This window comes from Ascaphus truei, chromosome 5 (assembly GCF_040206685.1).
Source record: "Ascaphus truei isolate aAscTru1 chromosome 5, aAscTru1.hap1, whole genome shotgun sequence".
NCBI lineage: Eukaryota > Metazoa > Chordata > Amphibia > Anura > Ascaphidae > Ascaphus > Ascaphus truei.
In genome coordinates this window covers 127229035-127244217 of record NC_134487.1, presented here as the reverse complement: position 1 = coordinate 127244217, position 15183 = coordinate 127229035, and the positions used below count along the sequence as shown (strand labels likewise).

Sequence of the window (15183 nt, the reverse complement as noted above, 5' to 3'; positions counted from 1 at the left end):
CAGAAATCAAAGGATGCTCAGTGTATTAAAACTCATTAGAAATAGCATTAAGAGTTGAATTAAAAAATTTAAAAAAAGGTAGTAAGTATTATCGAACACTACAGAAATGAACCACGTAGGATATTGCTTGGATTACGCCTTTAAGTAGCCATCTGTGAATGTATTTGTCATGATGGGTAATAGCATTGCAACACAGGAGCATTACAACGAAAACAGTTCTGTTAATGCAACATCTTGTAATTAAGATCTGTAACTGCGAATCTTGAGTCAAATGTCAGTCATTTGGCAAGTGCAAACTGTGGCTCCCACTCCTGAGGGGAAATCCTATACAGGCATACCCCGCATTAACGTACGCAATGGGACCGGAGCATGTATGTAAAGCGAAAATGTACTTAAAGTGAAGCATTACCTTTTCCCCACTTATCGATGCATGTACTGTACTGCAATCGTCATATATGTGCATAACTGATGTAAATAACGCATGTGTAACAGGCTCTATAGTCTCCCCGCCTGCGCACAGCTTCGGTAGAGGTAGGGAGCCGGTATTGCTGTTCAGGACGTGCTGACAGGCGCATGCGTGAACTGCCGTTTGCCTATTGAGCGAGATGTACTTACTCGCGAGTGTACTTAAAGTGAGTGTCCTTAAACCGGGGTATGCCTGTACTCTTTCACAGTTCTCATGCAAATGAAATGGAAAATAAATCTTTCTGGAAAGTATACTACGAGCATTTGGAGAAGTCTGCTGCCCATGCTGGTAAGGCAGCTTTGTTTTTTTGTACTAGTAAACATAAGAGTTCAGTTTGCAGATGGACGTATCTTTTGCATGTATACTGTTTCTATCAACTTTTTTATTTTTTATTTTTCTATTTAACAAAATCAGCATCTCATTATTACAGCTGGTGCTTCAATAACCATATAAAGACAAAATGTGTGGAGAAACTGTAATGGGGCATTGTACAGCACCTTGTAATGTAGTTGATAATATGACATCAGCACGATTGCATTTTTTTCTAATGCAGAGAAAGAACTGCAAGAGGAACTAAAGGAGGAAACGATCCGTAGCCAGAGCCAGGGAGCGGGGAGTACCCATGGAGGAGACATTGAAGCTCTATATAATGAGATGTTAAAAATCAGGACAGAAATAAGTGACAGGACCGATTACACCAATTTTCGGTTTCTTCTGTGGAAGGCAATGTCAGAATTTCCAGACAGAGTGGAACCGAGATCAAGAGAACTTTCCCCTCTTCTCCTGAGGTTTATTAGGTGAGGGTTGGCGCATTATAAAAAATGTAGATATACATACATACATACATACATACATATATACATACATACATACATACATACATACACACACACATACCCCACGCTATATATATATCACACACACACACACACGCCACTCCCCTATTCAATAAACTGTGAAATTGTCGATTTGTCTGTAACGCTTTAAATCCCATTAATTTGGATGGGGCTTAAAGCAGCAATATTACATTTACCCCCACCCCCCTTCCCCTTCCTTTTTTGAAGTGAAACTTCTTTAGTGGCACCTCATTCCTAATGGGACAAAAATGGATTGTGGGGATTGAAAATGAAACGGATGTGACGTCAAAGTGCTGACGTCACAGTGCTGGCAGCTCCAAACCATCTTTGTTCCCCCCCAAACGGTCCCCCCCACCCGCTCAACATTTACTCGCCACCGCAGCTCCTAACGAGCACTGCTCCCCCTCAAAATTTAATTGCCGCCACTCCCTGCTGACCTCCCCCGGCCGAGGCATGACGATGACGCGCTGCCCCCTTTCCCCCGCCGACACTGCCTCCATCGCCTCTGCCCACGCAGCACTTCCGGAGGGGGGGGGGCTTTATTAAGGTATCTGTCCCTCACATACGCCGGGCCCGGTGCGGCCGCGTCTCGCCGGGGGTGGGGAGGAGGAGAGACTCAGGCAGAGCCGCCGCGGGTCCGCAGCTCTGCCTGCCTTTGAGGGGGGTGTGCGAGGGGGGAGGAGAGGCAAAAGACAGAGCCGCCGCGGGTCCGCAGCTCTGCCTGCCTTTGAGGGGGGTGTGCGAGGGGGGAGGAGAGGCCAAGACAGAGCCGCCGCGGGTCCGCAGCTCTGCCTGCCTGTGAGGGGGGTGTGCAAGGGGGGAGGAGAGGCCAAGACAGAGCCTCCGCGGGTCCGCAGCTCTGCCTGCCTGTGAGGGGGGTGTGCGACGGGGGAGGAGAGGCCAAGACAGAGCCGCCGCGGGTCCGCAGCTCTGCCTGGGGTGGGGGGAGTCAGGAGAGAGGGGGCAGGACACAGAAAGAGAGACACACATACACTGACAGACACACACATACATATACACACACACACACACACACTGACTGACACACATACACACACACTGACTGACACACATACCCACACACACTGACTGACACACATACACACACACACTGACTGACTGACTGACTGACTGACTGACTGACTGACTGACTGACTGACTGACTGACTGACTGACTGACTGACTGACACACACACACACACACACACACACACACACACACACACACTGACTGACACACATACACACACTGACTGACACATACATACTCTCTGACTGACACACATACATACACAAACACACATACATACTCTCTGACACAAATACATTCTCTCTGACTGACACACATACATACTCTCTGACTGACACACACACACATACTCTCTGACACACACACATACTATCTGACTGACACACATACATTGTCACTGACTGACACATACACTGACTGACACATGTGTGCCGAGCACGTGCGTTATAAGTCAATTTCTGTGACAAAAGTCAAAGAAGTTTCACTTACTATGCGTGTGCACAGCACACACAGCTTTTTTTTTTCTCCTTATTTGTATATGTAAAGCATGTGACAAAGTATAATTCTACATTCTTGCCCAAGCTGGCAAGCGTTTGGTGCTCCTGTTATAAATCTGTAAAAATCCTTATTGTGGGCCTAACATAATGGACGCCCTTCAGTCAGTTTAACTCGGCAGCTACAATGTATCCTTATATTACTAACATTACATCTATTGTTACAGTCTACAGCTGGGAACATTGGCAACAAACAGGAAAGTGTTGCAAAGATCATGCACTGCTTGGGAGGTGGGCTAAACCTGCTATAGAAATCAAAGGATGCTCTAAAACTCATTAAAAGTTGAATGAAAAAAAATAAACAAATCCTAGTCACTATTATCCAATACTACAGAACTGATTTATTTTAAGAAAAAAACCATAAGATTTAAGGTTCTCTGACCAGAATACCGCACAAATGCATGCTGAATAGAGAGAGGCCTTTGTTGGCACATGGATCTGTTACACGGTGGTCTGCTCTGTACCAGAGGCCTCTCTAACATTGAAAGTTGTAATGTTTCGCTTTCTCTTGTTCTCATGCAACTGGAATCCCACGAGCCTAACGTCCGAGCGAATCCACACACAGACGTGCTGAATTAGTGATTGTTTTCTCCAGTCTATCTTGTTTTTATTTTTTCCCCCAGTTTGTGCAGAACACACTTTTTTTTTAAAAATAAGAGTCAAGCGATCATAAAAAATATAAACTGCATCTTGCTGCTTTAACAAGAGAATTGAGGACAACCAGCTTAGATTTTTCCTATTCCGATGCAGAGATTGGCTTCATTTGGAAAAGAGAATGTACACACAGCGCACAACGGATCAGTATCACAAATATATAACCATTTTAATATCTGGTCAAACGACCACACATATATATTCAGTAACTGAATAACACAATTACAGGAACAACAACAAAAAACAATATAAATGAAAACACAATATAATAATTACATAAAATCACTGAACTCTCCCCCACGAGGATACTAAACTGGCACTTGCTTCTATCAAGTCTACACCGTGATCTAAAAAAACATTCATATTAGAAGTTCAGCCTAACAAGATTCCAAAACCACAGTGAGGGGGACAGATACTGACCATAAGCGACAGCGGGTAGTCGTGCTTGGCGCTGCTGAAATGTTTATACTGCACCACCAGCACTCGGCAGAACTTTCTGCTGCTCGCGCTTCCTGGTCACTCTGTCTCAGGCAATGGGTGAACGCGTTGAGCAGCCTCTCGTGACCTCTACGCTTTTTGCAACAGCGTGCTTTGTCAGGAGGTCTTGTTAGAGGCTGCTCACGCGCATTGTAAGGCACCAGCAACTAATGAAATCAGACCCTTGGTATTAGCACTGATAGAAAGCCGATGCATAAGAGTGAGTGAATAGTGAAAAAACAGTGGGAATATCTCATTTCCAACACTGATAAACAGTCAATATACTATTATTGACAAATTGTGATGAATTGTGATAAAACAGTGGGAATAAATAATTTCTAACACTGATAATCAATATACTAAATATACAATTGTTGACATACTGATAAATAGTGATAAATAATCTCCCTAACCTTAACTAAAACATATCATGAACATAATATATTTACACCATTACATATATTAGTGCTTCTACACAACTAAAAAGCCATACATGTGATAACGTGATCGATATTATACATGTAAACGAATTGATAACGTTAATGAATTCATTTAATCAGTGAATTAGTGAAACTAATAAAGCTACATAAATCATGCTGCGACTGACTTAAATAATAATGTACGTAGCTTTATTAGTATCACTGTTTGTGGGGGTGTAATATTCATGCATGGGGTTGCGGCTCTCAGAATATTTGGGAGAAATACACTTTTTTATAAAATGGCTCTTCTTCCTTGAGGTGGCAGACCCCTGACATAGCACAAAGTGCAGGGTTGTGACATGGACTTCCATGACTAAAGCATCTCTGGCACACCGTAAAGCAAAGTGCTGCAAAGTTGTGGCAACTTTATTTTGTCCATTATTTTGCTGCTTTTTAACAGTCATAACTATGAATGAACTTTCTTTATGAAAAGTGGAATAAACTTATGAAGTTAAACAATCTGTGGTTAATAAATTAGTGGTACGGCCTGTTTAATAAGTCTACATTTATTACAGTTTGGTGACACGGCTCATTGGATTGTAATTTAGAAAGAATGAACGAATGTTATGTAAATCAAAATGGAGACTTACTACAATAAATTATATATATATATATTTATATATATATATATATATATATATATTTGCAGACCTGTCTAAGACATGCAAATGAGCATACAGTAATATTTCCATTTGATATATATATATATATATATATCTCTCTCTTTCTCTCTCTCCCTCTCTCCCTCTCTCCCTCTCTCCCTCCCTTCCTCTCTCTCTCTCTCTCTCTCTCTCTCTCTCTTCCTCTCTCTCTTCCTCTCTCTCTTCCTCTCTCTCTTCCTCTCTCTCTTCCTCTCTCTCTCTCTCTCTCTCTCTCTCTCTCTCTCTCTCTCTCTCTCTCTCTCTCTCTCTCTCTCTCTCTTCCTCTCTCTCTCTCGGAAAAACAAACAAAGAACAGGCGTACTCATAGTGTAGTAAGGATACAAATTTATATGGGACTGGAATTAAAATATGAATTGTGCACTCACAAACGGATCAATAAAAATCGCCTGTATGAGATAATATCCCAATAGCCAACAACTGCAGCAGGAACCCAGCTGAGCCTCCGGTGTGGAACAGTATCCCGTCTCTAAGCAGGGGGGGCCAGGTGGTAGCAGTAGGCACTCCGTGTATCGGAAGCAGGATACACACACCTTCTGCCGTTCAGACGCTCCTCTCACCATAGAGAACTTCCGGGTTAGCTGTATCCCTCCGGCTGCAGTGAGCGTCGCAGTGATAGTCCGCCCAGATGGCACAGGGCTAGGCGGCTCCGTTTGCACGTAGTGCTGACAGTTCAATGTATGATAAACAATAAATGTACTCCAAAAGATATACCCTACGCATTTCGTCTTGTGGACTTCGTCAGGGGGTAATCAATAGGCGCCACTTCTTGTTTTTTTCTCTGTGTGTGTGTGTGTGTGTGTATATATGTGTATATATGTGTGTATATGTATATATATATATATATATATATATATATATATATATGCAAATATAGCTGTATGCTCATCTGCATGTCTTAGGCAGGTCTGCAACCCCGCCTTTCCCCATTATCACCCAGCATACAGCACTTCCACTGCAGCAAGGGATTCTGGGAAATGACATGCAAATGAGCACACAGTGTCACTTTTTGCCTCAATAACCATTTTTAACATGGTTCCCTATAGGCTTAAGCTTGCTGCACTCCCCACTCACCATAACTTAACTCAGTATTATGGTTTATATATATATATATAATCAAAAAATAAATAGATGATACCGTTCTGTGGCTAACGAAATGCTTTTATTTGTGCGAGCTTTGGAGATACACTGATCTCTTCTTCCGGCGATGTTACAATGAATGAAGCAAGGATTACTTAAAAACAGTGTCTCTTGGAATGTTATCTGTGCTGGTCCTTCCCCCGGTGTGGATGAGATTTATGGCTGGAGGTGTCAAAGGGTAACTGAAGGCAAGTGAAGAAAGAGTGTGTATGTGTATCAGTGTGAATAAAAATGAATGGAAAGCCCACAGTATAAACAGTGCTCTACACAAGGTGTGTGTGGAGTGAGAGGGGATATAAATGGTGTGGGTGGGTGTGGAAATGTGAGAGTTTGTAGCACAACTAAAAGTGTGTGTGGATACTATGTGGTCCCTATTGGTGTATAGGGTTGGAAAAATAAGGAGTATTAGTATGTGTGAGAGACAGCTGTGTGTGCATACATATAGCACAATATGTACATACATGGCCTTTAGCGCTCATGGGAAGAGAGTTCGCTAGTGTCAGTAATGACTCATAAAATTTCGATCTCTGTTTAGGCCACTGCTAAGTGTCCCGAACAGTTGCATAAATTTGTATTCATGCAACCGTCTCTCTTTCGGGGTTTTAAGATTACCTTTGAGTATGGCAACCCTCAGATCGTTCATCTTATGGCCAGAGTCAGAGAAATGTTCGCCAACAGGACTGTCTCTTGTTCCGCGTGTGATGCTGTGGCGATGCAGGTTCATTCTCTTGTTTAGCCCCTGTCCTGTCTCACCTATGTAGTAGCAGCCCCCTGGGCATTTCATGCAAAACCATTTTTAACATGATAGGGTATATATATATATATATATATATATATATATATATATATATATATATATATATACCCTATCTCCTCAATTCTAAGACGCACCTTTTTTCCGATTTTCACATGTCTGAAATCGGGGTGCGTCTTAGAATCGATGTATTGCAGATGGTTGAAGAGGGACAGCGGGTGGGAGTGCGGTGGCGGCAGCAGGACAGGTCCCAAGTCTGCAGGTGAATGAAGATAAGAAGGCAGTGGGCGTGCGGTGGCAGCGGCGGCTAATTGATCATAATAGCAGTAGAGCTGAGCAGTAGCAGAGCGGCATAGGGGAACGGCTTGGGAGGTGCACACTGGAAGTTGACTGGAAGTCTGACTTCTGGTTACAGTGTGCACCTCCCAAGCCATTCCCCTATGCCGCTCTGCTCCTGCTCAGCTCTACTGCTATTATGATCTCCTGCCGCTGCACCCCACTGCACACCCGCTGTCTTCTTGTCTTCATTCACCTGTAGACTTTGGACCTGTCCTGCTGCTGCACACCCACTCGCTGTCCATCTTCAACCATCTGCAGACGTGGGACCTCTCCTGCCGCCGCCGCCCTCTTTATCCTCTGCTGACATGGGACCTCTCCTGAAACATGGTTAGTGAAAAAGTAATTTTCCTCGATTGTAAGTGCCAAATCGATGGTGCGTCTTACAATCGAAGGCGTCTTACAATTGTGGAAATACGGTATATGTATATATATATATATATGTATATATGTATATATATATATATATATATATATATATATATATATATATATATATATATATATATATTAGAGAAAAAGAGAAAAGAAGCGCCCGATCCTTGTGTAAAATCAGATGAACAAAGTTTTAATATCTCATGGACAAGACAAATGCACACTTACAATTTGTCTGATAAAATAAAGCATGTTATGGGACCTGCCCATGCACCAACTGAGGACTCCTCGGTCTCTTCTTTGTGTGTGAGTGTCAGTATTGGCTCCAAAAAGGATGTTGCTGTCAGCTGCTGTCTCCAGGGGAGTAATCCTTGGTGTTTGTGAGCACTCAATCTCCACATGCAGCCGCCATTTAGCCTTTCTTCTCACACTTGAAACCGGAAAAAAATCTTCAGGCAAGTCCTTGCCTCCTCACGCTGGTGCTGGGAGCTGCCCTGTCACTGTAGGCTCACTGCCAGATATCCCTACGCGTTTCTTCCGACTGCGGATTTCATCAGGGGATCCTGAGGAGGCAAGGACTTGCCTGAAGATTTTTTTCCGGTTTCAAGTGTGAAAAGAAAGGCTAAATGGCGGCTGCATGTGGAGATTGAGTGCTCACAAACACCAAGGATTACTCCCCTGGAGACAGCAGCTGACAGCAACATCCTTTTTGGAGCCAATACTGACACTCACACACAAAGAAGAGACCGAGGAGTCCTCAGTTGGTGCATGGGCAGGTCCCATAACATGCTTTATTTTATCAGACAAATTGTAAGTGTGCATTTGTCTTGTCCATGAGATATTAAAACTTTGTTCATCTGATTTTACACAAGGATCGGGCGCTTCTTTTCTCTTTTTCTCTAATAGGTACTGTGGGAGTTCGGTGAGCCCAAGAAGAAGCAGCCTGGACCTTTTGCAAATCAACTTATCATGGACACATGTGGACTTAAGTATTTTTAATATTCACTGCATTTATGGGTTCATAATCGTGTATTGAATTTTTCATTGCTTATCACAAGAACCCATTTTTTTTTATATTTGCATTTTTTAGTTAAGTCCCAGTGACACTCAGTGTCATTTTTACCCACATTAATTGGCAATATCTTTTTTATTGCTTTTTTTTATTTTTATTTTTATATGTTATGCACACTTCTTTTTTGCTTTTGTGTTTTTATCTAATAGTCACTTTTAGTTTTTCCTGCCAGAATACATTTAGTTATTTTCACACCACTGTTTATTGGGCATATTTGCCTGGTGCAAATTCTTGCCACATCTATCAGGGCTGCAGCAATTTAGGTGTAGTGTGTGAAGGGCGCTGTCTATATTTTCTGTCACTTTAATATATATATATATATATATATATATATATATAATCAAAAAATAAATAAACGATGCCGTTCTGTGGCTAACGAAATGCTTTTATTTGTGCGAGCTTTCGAGATACACTGATCTCTTCTTCCGGCGATGTTACAATGAATGAAGCAGGCAAAGGGTATACTTAAAAACAGTGTATCTTGGAATGTTATCTGTGCTTGTCCTTCCCCCGGTGTGGATAAGATTTATGGCTAGAGGTGTTAAATGGTTCCTGAAAGTTAGTGATGTAAGAGTGTGTGTGTGAAGATAAATGAATGGAGAGCCCATAGTGTATACAGTGCTTTACAAAAGGTGTGTGTGGAGTGGGAGTTAATATAAATGGTGTGGGTAGGTGTGGAAATGTGAGAGATTGTAGCATAACTAAAAGTGTGTGTAGATACTATGTGGTCCCCATTGGTGTATAGGGATGGAAAAACAAGGAGTATTTGTGTAAGAGACAGCTGTGTGTGCATACATATAGCACAGTATGTACAGAGATGGCCTTTAGCGCTCATGGGAAGAGAGTTCACTTGTGTCAGTAATGACTCATAACATTTCGATCTCTGTTTAGGCCACCACTAAGTGTCCCGAACAGTTGCATAAATTTGTATTCATGCAACCGTCTCTCTTTCGGTGTTTTAAGATTACCTTTGAGTATGGCAACCCTCAGATCGTTCATCTTATGGCCAGAGTCAGAGAAATGTTCGCCGACAGGACTATCTCTTTTTCCGCGTGTGATGCTGTGCGATGCAGGTTCATTCTCTTGTTTAGCCCCTGCCCCGTCTCACCTATGTAGTAGCAGCCCCCTGGGCATTTCATGCACATGATGAGGTACACGACATTGCTGGAGGAACAGGTGAACCTTCCTCTGATTTTGTATTCCCGATTCCTGTGTGGTATTTGTATTGTGTCCGCTGTGTAGAGCATTGCTCATGTTTTGCATCTTGCGTCCTGGCATGGTTTCGTCCCGCATTCAGTTGTGCTGCTGAATACTTTACTCACCATAATATTCTTGAGATTATGAGGTTGTCTGTATGATAATAAGGGTGCTTCAGGGAATACCTGTTGCAGTCTTGTATCTTCCTGGAGGATGGGTTGTAGTTCCCTGGCGATCTTGTGTAGGGCTCCTAGGTGTGGGTTATATGTGACCACCAAAGGTACCCTGTCGCTTGTCTCTTTCTATTTGTATTCAAGGAGATCACTTCTTGGTATTCTGGTGGCTTTGTGAATTTGCTGGTCTACAATTCTGTGGTTGTATCCACGGTTTATAAAATCTGATCTCAAGGCTTTAATCCGCTGGTCTCTGTCTGCTGTGTCGGAGCATATCCGGTTGTATCGTATGGCTTGACTGTAGATGGTTGCATTTTTGGTGTGTGTCGGGTGGTAGCTGTTGTCCCTCAAATAGCTGGCTCTGTCTGTAGGTTTGCGGTATACAGAGGTCTGTAGTTGGTTGTTCTTTATGGTGATGGTGGTGTCTAGGAAATGTACTTCTTCCGGGGAATGGGTGAGTTTGAGGTTGATGGTCGGGTGGAACGTATTGAAGTTGTCATGGAACTGTAGGAGGTCCTGTTCGCCAGAGGGCCAAATCAGTAGGATGTCATCGATGTAGCGAAGGTATGTAAGGGGTTTAAGTGACAGGTGGAAAGAAAGTCACTTTCCAGTTTTGGGCTGAACAGATTGGCATACTGTGGCGCCATCCGAGTACCCATAGCGGTCCCGGTTGTCTGGAGGTATGTGTTATTTCCAAATGTGAAGTAGTTATGGGTCAGAATAAATTCGATGCATTTAGTCACTGCCTCTGTGAGTGGCTCCTGCGGTCCCAGAAAGTATCTGCAGGCTGAAATCCCATCCTCGTGCAAAAGAGTAGTGATAACCCTGGGTGTGAAAATACTTTGTGTTTCTCTTTACTTCCTTATACCATTACACTTGACCACGGCATACAATGAAAGGAGTCCATATGTGTGACTCTTGATAAAGTTTTTTTTTCCATTAAAGAGGGGAATTAATACTTTTATAAATAAACTTTTTTTAGTAAAAAGCAGTTATTGTGCAGTTACAGCTGGTGCCGGCAGTATGACAATGCAACATTTGAGAGATGAATCCACTTAAAATAATTTCGTTTCCCTTCTTTGGGAAGAATCTTTCAAATAAAGAGGTGTAAGGTGAAGAAAATGACATCTTGTGTTCCGTTTCTTTTCAGCAACGAATATTATCCAGCAGATTTATTAGTAGCTCCGTCCCAGGACCTCCGGAAGAAAAATGTAGAAAAAAGCAAGGACAGGGCTGAAGATGATGGCAACGCAAAAGAAGAGGCCATGGAGGAGGAGGAGGAGGACAACACGGAGTTTGAGGAAACACAAGTTAAAGGGATACAGAAAAAGAAAACCAGAAGAGCTGCTTCAAAGTGAGTGAGGATCTGAAGCTGCCGGATCTAGTAGCTCATCACCAACTGTGCCATTGTTGATAATTGTTATACTTGAACCCTGTAGGGCAGGAGTGGCCAACTCCAGTGCTCAAGGGCTACCAACAGGTCAGGTTTTATCGGTATACCTGCCCCAGCAGAGGTGACTCAGTCGATATCTTTAAAACCTGACCTTGGCTCTTGAGGACTGGAGTTGGCCACCCCTGATATAGGGGGACAATAAAGCCCATAAAGTCCTGACCTTATAAGTCAGAGAACAGCTACCACTCAATATATATGAGAGAGCTGGTAACATACGTTAATGGCTCCTGTTCTGTGTTAAATGGTACAGTGAATGCCTTGGTTCCACTTGGCAACATACAGTATAAGGGACTAGCAGTTGTAATGTTTAGTTTGAATCTGAGTGGGATTTATTAGCTTTAATGGCTTTGTCTCAAAGGTCCAAAAAAGCTTTACAAGTTCGATAGGAGACACAGCTGGCTACTGACAAAAAGCATTATACACTGAGATTATCCCTGCATGAGGTAAAAATGCTGCTGTGACTGTACAGTTCTAGTGAGCTGGGCTGAGTAACAAGCCATTTCTTAGAAAACTCACAACAGGGGCTGTACATAAATGCTCTTGCAAACAACATGCTGGGATAATGTGAAAAGTGAAAGCTTTTAGGGGAGTTTGACAGCAAAGTACGATTATGATCAAAGTGAAAAGAAAGGGTAGTTTGTCAAATATTTTTGTCAACAAATTAAGTGGGACTGGGCACTTTCACATTTAAAAGCAACGCTCCACATTACTAGTTCTAACATCACTTCTGCAGCCCCAAATGCTGGGTGCTAGAATGAGGAGACATTAAAAAAAAAAAAAACCACCACCTCTTAACTTACATTTTAGACTACAGGAAATATATTAATCAGGAAGCAGAGCCAAAGGGATTCCAAACGTTAACAAATGCAATACACTGTTCAGATGTAATTAAAAAATGTAAACACAAGTTTTTGTACAGCTTCAGTTTGAGGCGTTAGGAAGGCAGTTGAAATGCAATATTAGCACAAGACTTTGTGAAGAACTTTCGTTCTAACTAACGAAAGCCTCTAATATACTAAGGAGTTCATGAGGAGGTAGAATGCTGTATTTATTCTTTTGACTTCCAGAGGAATAGTGCTCTGTGTGCTTCTGGCAGCAGAGGAGGTGTTTTAGAGTCTTGACAATCGGCTGTTTTCTTCACAAACTCGCTCTCCTCATTCCATTAAAAAAATAGTTAACTCGGCAACAATCAAAGATTGACCGGCAAGCTGTTATTAATTCCACATCAACACTTTCCCCTTGAACCATGTGCCCTTATTAAGTTTAAACGTTTGCTGTGGTTAATTATCAAGTTTAGTTACGGTGATTTTCTCTTTCTTGACAAACCTCTGCATTAATAATTGTAGTATTCTAGGTGGATTATCTCGAAAGCTCGCACAAATAAAAGCATTTCACTATTCATGTTTGAATACAGCTCAACCCCGTTATAACGCGATCTGTTACAACGCGAATCCGCTTATAACGCGATGCAAGCATGGCTCCCAATTTATGTATTTATGAATACTTTACAACACGATTATTGGTATCTTAGAAATAATGTACATGTGTACACACATACACACATACACACATACACACATATACACATATACATATAGACTGCATGAAATTATGACAGGTTCTATAGGGCTTGAAAGGTAATTTTATAATGCGGGCACTGCAATTTGCTGGATGCAATACAAGCAGAATTTATGGATAATTGAACTAAATGATATGGGTACTTTGCTATAAAGTGTTGAATGTATCTTTTGCCAGGCAAAAGGTAGCAAATCCCTTTAGATCACTAGTGCTGGCATGCCGGTGCCATTGTGATGCTTTGAACGTCATCATACTTTTGCTCATCTGTAGGAGAAATCCCGCCCCCCCTTAAAATTGGTGTTTGTATATATGTTATCTGAGCCTCTTTGTATATAAATATTTAATCAAAATGTATCCATATAGTGAGGCTATCGAACTCTGATCTCTGAACATACTGTGCTGACAAATCAAATAAAGGTCTTATTGCATAACAGGCGTATATGATGGTGGACCAGTGTATAAACTGCTTCAACATGATAGTGTCATACTACATTTTACCAAGGTGAAGAGGTACTGGTAAATATATAAAGTAGCCCCTCGTTGTATACTGTACATAGCCCTTCTGCGCGCACAATAACAAAAAAAACATTCATAGAATTCATTATGTGAGAGGGTCTGACGTGACATTACAAATTGATTCATGGTTGAATGTTATGACTATTTCTATTGTGTTTGAGAGAAATAATGGACTCTTGTATTTGTATTTTGTATCCGAAGACAGCTCATAGCGCACCTGAAAGTTTTTTCCAAGTTTTCAAATCCACGAGCGCTGTACCTGGAACCAAAGTTACATGAACTCTACATGCAGGTACTGACTTCCGCTGTAAATGTTTCTTCTGTAATGCATCTTTAAGTCGAGCAGTGACATATATACTATATACTAGACACGTGCTGGCCAGACAGCTCTTTGCTGTATCTTATTGCAGGTACGGCAACAAATAAGGGCCATTGGGGCAACCAATGTAGGTCATTTCAAATGATGCAGATACGTTACCGCATACTTGGGTGTCTGCATTGTTAATCACAGTTAATGACAGTTAAAGCAGCAATCCCCCCAGTTGTTGGTTTCTTGCCACCCTTTAAAAAAAAAAATTCTAGTGCAAAAAACCCCACTCTTCTTAATCTGGAGCCACGGGGTTACCATGGTAACCATTAGACTGCACTGCGCTTTGGAAGGGGGGAGAGCACCATTTTAACATCCCGAACACTTAATATTTCAAAGCTTACTTTATATCTCATGAACAAAGCAGCTTTGGAAAGTTCAAGAAGAGATCCACTAATATTAGGGAATAAAATGTGATTAGTGCCCACTGCTGCTTTTACAATCGGTAACGGCTGTGGTGCTTTAGCGAATAAACTCCTAAAACTGTTGAGACTTAAAGGTGCAATTTAGTTTTCTAAAGCTCGAGAGAACCCGAGTGACAATTAGGCAATGAGGGGCTTTGGCATCAGAAATACTGAATTACAATGTTCATTGTCAGAGTGAACTGTGTTATTTACATTATTCGTTGTAAAATACATATCAAGTTTTGTTGTAGAATGAAAAAACATTTAGTTGCCCTGCTGTTTTCTACCTTAATGACTTTGGGGAATGTATGTCTTTGTGTACCTTGTAACACACATCACGCTTGTATAGTTGTTGACCCAAGTTCAACGCTGTCATAAAGTAACCGTTAAAAGTAATAATTTGAAATTTATTTTAAAGGTAACATAGTTTCAATCTAATCTGGTACTTTTAATATCACTGTTAAAATTGTTTGTTGTCATTACTAGACAAGGAGTATAGAGTAGATATTGTTCCTTTCTTTTCCCTGTGTACACCATACTTTATGTGGTAGCGTTGTATGTACTTCATCAATGTCTTCCAACCCTGAGCTGCCACAAGACTCTATAAGGCCCTTTGAGCCGCCAATGGTTTCAATGCTACTG

The 15183-nt window shown here is 41.7% G+C and overlaps 1 protein-coding gene across 1 annotated transcript in view; it reads left to right on the top strand.

The window, feature by feature from the left end:
• The window catches only part of UTP20 (UTP20 small subunit processome component), a 105579-nt gene that overhangs the window by 27589 nt on the left and 62807 nt on the right, over positions 1 to 15183 (top strand). The window contains exons 20-23 of the mRNA XM_075600661.1: positions 675 to 754; positions 1020 to 1263; positions 11374 to 11577; positions 13972 to 14062. Coding sequence (XP_075456776.1) covers positions 675 to 754; positions 1020 to 1263; positions 11374 to 11577; positions 13972 to 14062 — 619 coding nt within the window. The remainder of the gene's footprint in view (positions 1 to 674; positions 755 to 1019; positions 1264 to 11373; positions 11578 to 13971; positions 14063 to 15183) is intronic.